Raw genomic sequence first — 6257 nt, 5'->3', positions numbered from 1 at the left:
AAAGAGTGGGTTGTTTTTTTTTCTCTTCTAACCAGCCTGTTAAAATTTCAGGTATGTAAAGACCTACCTGCTTCCAGAGAAATACCGACTGGGCAAACGGAAGACTTCTGTGAAAAAGAAAACTTTTAATCCAGTCTATAATGAAATATTGCGGGTATTTATCAGACTATTACTAGACATGAAATACTGCATGTGTGAAGTGTAAGGAACTTGAACTTTAAGGCACAGGTCCAGGTGCTGTCAGAAGAGACATTTGTGTTGGGGTGCGATGGATTGCTCTGCAGGAGTAGCTATGTCATTTCATTGCTAGGTTAACTCTGCAGTGTACTCTGGGTGCAGTTGTTGTAAACTTCTTCTTGCAACCAAACAACTTAAATATGAGCTTAGGTTGCCCGAGAAGCTGTGGGTGCCCCCTCCCTGGAAGTGTCCAAGGCCAGGTTGGATGGGGCTTTGAGCAGCCTGGGCTGGTGGAGGTGTCCCTGCCCATGGCAGGAGTTGGACTGGATCAGCTTCAAGGTCCTTTCCAACCGAAACCTTTCTGTGATTCTATGCTTGAAATAAAACTGTCTTCATGTTTTATTTTTTGCTTTTAAATGAAGTTACAGATGTATAAATCTGGACATGTTTTTCTCTAACCTTGTCGCTTTAAGACACAGCATTGATGAAAATCCACCTTGCTTTAACACTTTTTTTTTTCTTCTCATTTCTTCCTCCTGGCAGTATAAAATTGAGAAGGATCTCCTAAAGAATCAAAGCCTAAATATCTCTGTCTGGCACAACGATACCTTTGGGAGGAATAGCTTCCTCGGTGAAGTGGAACTGGATTTAGGAACCTGGGACTGGAATGACAAATCCAACAAGCAGATCAACTGGTTTCCACTCAAGCCAAGGGTAGGTTACTAGGAGTGGGTTCACTGTTTTGTGTATTTCACTGTGTGAGTGTAAAACGAAGTCGTTACTTATTTAGACTTGGTCTTGTGTTTTCTGGGGTTTTTTTTGTTTGTTATAAATAACTGTTTTCTGTGGTTTCTATTAGTCTAGTTAGCTACTAGAGAAGGAAAAAGTTTCTCGTAGCCTAAGAAGTAGGCATTTCAAGGTACTTTTCACGTACATTGTGTTTTAACAGATACCTGAAGACACTTTTTCCCTGAATATGAACTAAACCTACTGAGAATATGGATCAAGTGCAGCAACACTTTAATATTGGGTGTAATGATGACTTCCATGTCTGCATTCCTCTTGTTTGTTAATGGGTTTCAGCCAAAACCTAAACTTTTAGCTAAACCACTGCCAGAGGTTCTGGTTTCTTTTGTTGGCTTTTTTATTCTTTATTTTTTTTCCTTGAATTTACTTCATTAGTTCATTCCACAATTAGATAAATCCAAAGTTCTATAATTTGTAGAACAAAACAGTAACATCACAGTAGTCTCTAGCACTAGTTTAGTTCAATGGATTTTAAAACTGCTCTGGGTAGATAAATGTAACCAAATGTTAACAGCTGCCATGTTCCATCTACAGATGGTCCATGACTCTCTATGAGGAAATGACATCTTGTGCCTCTTGTTGAGGCTGATTTTTAGACCAAAACATTCCTAAAGAAATGAGTTTAATCAAGTACACTTTCTCCTGCACAACGAGTAAGTTTCCTGATTGAAAGAGCATATTTCTAGTTTTAAATAAGTGCACAGCAGTGGAAAAAATGCACCCTCAAAGCTTTTTGGCCTCTTCTGGGTTGTTTTCCACTTTAGTGGAAGAGCTCTCTATCTGAGGAGCTGTCAAGTAGTTAAATTTGCCCTAAAATCTCTCATGTCCTGTAAACTGAAAGAAGACTGATGGATAAGAAACCAAGAATTAAAAAAACCCCTTACCTCATGTAGAAGTCAAGCTTGTTCCAGTGGAAGACTTCATGGTAAACTCTGTGCGTGAACTGCACGGTTTAAGATTGTGTTGTTTGGGGTTTTTTACCTTATATTTCAGACCTCAACAATGTCTTTTGAACTGGAAAACAGAGGGGAGATGAAGCTCGCCCTCCAGTATGTCCCACACCCTGTTGGAGGTATGCACATTTTTTTAAAATTTAAAACAAAAAAGAACCCTGTTTAATGTTTTTCAGCCAATTCATACATCTTATTTTAACATAGGAGTATTTTTTTTATAGAGGACTAAGTCAATTTAGGATCCAAAGATCACTTGAGGATGTTTTGTTCTTTTTAATGTTACTACAGAAGAAATTACCTCATTGTTATAATTTAGATTTGTGATGCAGTCTGCATGTGTAACAAAATTATGTTTTCTCACTAATATTTGTAGAGATTATAAATAACCAAGTAGGTGCTGTTACTTGCTAACTAAACAGTGACCACACACTAAATTCAAACAATATTAGATGTAGGAAATAGCAGCAAGTATTTAGAATGTTGCAATTTATGGCAGTATGATCTGTTTGGTTTAATCTTGTCTGGCAACTGATAACTGGGGCTGATCTGACCTGGCCAGACTTAATCTAGCCAGTCACTCAATAAGAATCAAATATACTAAGAGCACAAAGGGGCTTATTTGAAAGTACAAGTGACAACAAATGCTACCATCACACGGACTGAAGACAAGCTGATCTCTTTATCTAGGAGGCTTGGAAAGAGAGATCAATGGCCTCTGTGTATTAGTTGTAATGGAAGAAGTCATTGTAGGCATATGGACATGATGTGATCTTGCAGTACTTTGATGGGATGAAGATTGCAGCTTCACGAGTATAGACAGGAAAGTTGAATTAAGATGTGAGAATAATGAGAGTCTCGGCTGAATATCGCTTCTGCAAATGGGTAGGAGCTGCTGCATCGTAGAAATTACCTTTAAAAGGGACCTACAAGGCTTAATCAGGTGTTTTATTTATTTTAACAGGGAAGAAGACTGTATCTACTGGTGAGGTCCACATCTGGGTGAAAGAATGCCATAACCTTCCTCCTTTGAGAGGCAACAGACTCAACTCTTTTATTAAGTGGTAAGAACTGTGGTTGAAGTCATCAAATGCAGTGACTAACAAGGTTACTGTTGTGCTTTCTAATCTTATCTTCATTTTTTTACATTCAAATGGAAAAACACCTAATTACCTTCTAATTCTCCTTGATTGTAATGCAAATTGTCCTGCGGGGCTTACAACTTCAAGATGCAAAGTATAAACCACCAAGTAAAACATACTGAAAGAGCCTCCTGCATAATCACCACTCTTTCATTTAGTCTACCCAGCTGCTGGGTGGAAAGGCTGTAGTAAAAATTGTCTGCTTTTATTTGCATTAAACAAAGCACACTTTGTGCAAGAGTATGCTTTAGCTTAACAAGTCGTGGGAGGACACAAGCGAGAAGCAGAGTTTTATTTCTTTCTCTTTCCTTTTCCACAGACAGATTAAAAATGTAAAGAGTCAAGAATGACAAGATGGTTGGGAAATCTCTGGCAGCGACAAAAAGGTTTCAGTGTTGTTAGTCATAATACAGCAAATAAACTCATGATGTTACAGCATCTTATCCTCAGTCAGCAGTGTTGATCAGTAGTTTTTATCTGTTTGGTATGTTTAATGCAGGCTACGCTGTACAAGTGCAAACTGACAGTGCTTTCTCTTTCTGAAGCACCGTTCTTCCAGATACCAGCAGGAAAAGCCGCCAGAAAACAAGAACGGTGGCAAAAACTACAAACCCAGTATTCAACCACACCATGGTGTATGATGGCTTTAGACCAGAAGATTTGAAAGAAGCCTGCATAGAGCTCACAGTGTGGGATCACAACAAACTCGCCAACCACTTCCTGGGAGGTCTCAGGATAGGCCTTGGGACAGGTACTGGACAACTAACACAATAATCTTTCATTTACAAAATAGTCTTTCCTTTTCTCTCTTCCTTTCCGTTTCTCTTTTTGCAAAGATTACTGAACAACCTTTCAGTTATTTACTGAAGAGTTTCATTTAGTAACTTACCTGTTGTTCAGCACAAATCCTGAAATGTAAATAATGATAGTGTCATGAGGGTTAGGATGACTGACAAATGTGGAGAAATATGAGAAATATACCTTTGTCTGCCCATAGACTGTATCTGCTACCGTTTTAAGTACAAGAATATGCTATTCCAGCACCCAAAATCTTGATAACATCTTACAAAGTGGTGTAAAGGCAGTATTGGGTGGAGATACAAGGGTAGATCAGGAATGCGTGCTAAGATTTGGAGACATTGGATGGGAAAACTTATAAATGCAACCAGTTCTTAGCATAAGGGCAGTGTAAGATGTGCAGATAGCAGAATTGTGTGTTTTGCTTACTGTTATTTTCGTCTCTTTCATTTTCCCGAGGGGAGGACGTGTTTGGAGTCTTTTCAAGCAAACACAAGAAAAAATTACTTATCCCAAATTAAATTCTTACATGGTTCACCAGAATAATCATAAATACAAATTAGGATTTGAATTTCAGAGTACCCAAGGTCATATTTCAGTACAAAATCAGTGTCCTGATTTTTAACACCCTCTCGGATGTTAATTGCCCTCCCGTCTTTCTCCTTGAGACTGTGACAAAAAGACTATGGATAACAAAGAAAAAAAGCCTGGAGAAAGATGAAGTTTCCATGTGAAATTGTTGTTAATTGTATTTGACAGAATTCTTCAAGTGTAGAAACGTAGAACTGGATCTTCAAAGTCAGCTACCTGAGGAGGTGAAACTGTTTTAGAAGCCAGGCAAATTTGATTGTCTGCTCTCAACTCTGCAGCATATTCAGTGGTTGATGTTTCTCTTCATGCTGCTGTTTTTCTAGGCAAAAGCTACGGAACTACAGTGGACTGGATGGATTCCACTTCAGATGAAACTGCCCTGTGGGAAAGGATGATGAACTCGCCAAACACATGGATAGAAGATACGCTACCTCTCAGGATGCTAATGGTTGCAAAGTTGACAAAATAAGGTGGCTTTTTAATTGCCAAGTGCCAAAAAGAAACCTTAGGAATGGAATTAAAGGGGTGGGGGTGAAACTTGGAAAGGGAGCACAGCGGCTCTTTTGACAGTCTCTGCTCTGCTGCCATTCTGGTTTTGTGCTGTCAAATGTCCCTTCATATTTCAAATTAAACTTCTGCCTGCAGATTATTATGTAAATTTAAGAGACTCTCTTATTTCTTATTCACTGAAAATAGCTTCAAGAAAGAAGGCACTGACAGAAATCAGTGGTAGAGGCAGCTGTGATACCTGGATGCTTGTGTTTCCTTACTGAAGTGTTCCTGATCCCCTAAATAATCTAAATTACCAGCAAAAAAATAAGAGCAAGTCAACTTTCTGTACACTTCTAGGATTGCTCATGAAATGTTATTTATTAATAAGGTAGCAACAGGTTGCATTTTGTTCATGCTCATTAGCATGTGTCTGTATTCTCATTACACCATATCAGATCTCTCCATTGAAGTAAATGAGCGTGAAGAATTTTCTTTTAAAAGTTCCTTTATCTGTAGTTGTACATTTCTAGGTTAGGGAAGTTGCTCCTATAAGGAAGGAAGCGTTACATGAAGTGGTACTGTCAATGCCCTGTTCTGCAAGGTGCAGAGGATTGTTAATTCCAATGTACTATAAAAAAAAGGCTATAAAAAGTTTGCTTATATATATGTTTAGTCTTGCTAGTACACACACGTTACTCTAAAATGCTGAAGGCATAGAGGTCAATTTTTGTTTTATTCAAATGCTCTTCTAAAGGATCTAAGCCTGCCAATTTTGGTGATAACAAGTATGTTGGGTATTCATTCTGTATACACAACTGTACCTGTATCTATTAGTTTGGGTTTTTTTGCATAAAGTAATTTATCTGTGCTTCAGCGCCACCGTTAGGAGAGTGCCGGGATTACGGTGGTTTTGGTTTAGATACCTTTGCAGCACCCGAAATAGGAGTGGAATGTGTAACTTGTAGAAGTGCATGCTACTGAAGAAAGATAAATACATAAAATTCAAAATGTATTACTGCTTTTTTTAAAAATAAAAGCAGAATATTAAAGCTAAATAGAATTTTGGTGTTTACCAAACCCCAGTGTTTTATATTAGCAATCCAGCATGCAGCGTAACAAAGCGCAGACAGAAAACACTTCTGCAAATAAATGCACATTTATTTGCTGCAACTGCATAGGTCCAAAAGCTGGTGAAATCTTGCACCTGACTTAGAGAGGGGAAGGGGGCTTTTCACAGCTCCAACTTGGTTCCTTTAATTAGAGACATTTAAATGCTACTTGGTGTTTATTATTCACTATG

The 6257-nt window shown here is 38.2% G+C and overlaps 1 protein-coding gene across 1 annotated transcript in view; it reads left to right on the top strand.

Annotated features, from left to right (window-relative positions):
• The window catches only part of SYTL2 (synaptotagmin-like 2), a 38970-nt gene extending 33843 nt beyond the window's left edge, over nt 1-5127 (top strand). The window contains exons 14-19 of the mRNA XM_010180060.1: nt 52-154; nt 721-891; nt 1978-2056; nt 2899-2998; nt 3622-3827; nt 4789-5127. Of these exons, the coding sequence (XP_010178362.1) occupies nt 52-154; nt 721-891; nt 1978-2056; nt 2899-2998; nt 3622-3827; nt 4789-4934 (805 nt within the window). The 3' untranslated portion in view covers nt 4935-5127. The remainder of the gene's footprint in view (nt 1-51; nt 155-720; nt 892-1977; nt 2057-2898; nt 2999-3621; nt 3828-4788) is intronic.
• The last annotated feature ends 1130 nt before the right edge of the window (nt 5128-6257 follow it).

The sequence above is a fragment of the Mesitornis unicolor genome, unplaced genomic scaffold (genome assembly GCF_000695765.1).
Source record: "Mesitornis unicolor isolate BGI_N332 unplaced genomic scaffold, ASM69576v1 scaffold20832, whole genome shotgun sequence".
NCBI lineage: Eukaryota > Metazoa > Chordata > Aves > Mesitornithiformes > Mesitornithidae > Mesitornis > Mesitornis unicolor.
This window is presented reverse-complemented; position numbering and strand designations above follow the sequence as displayed.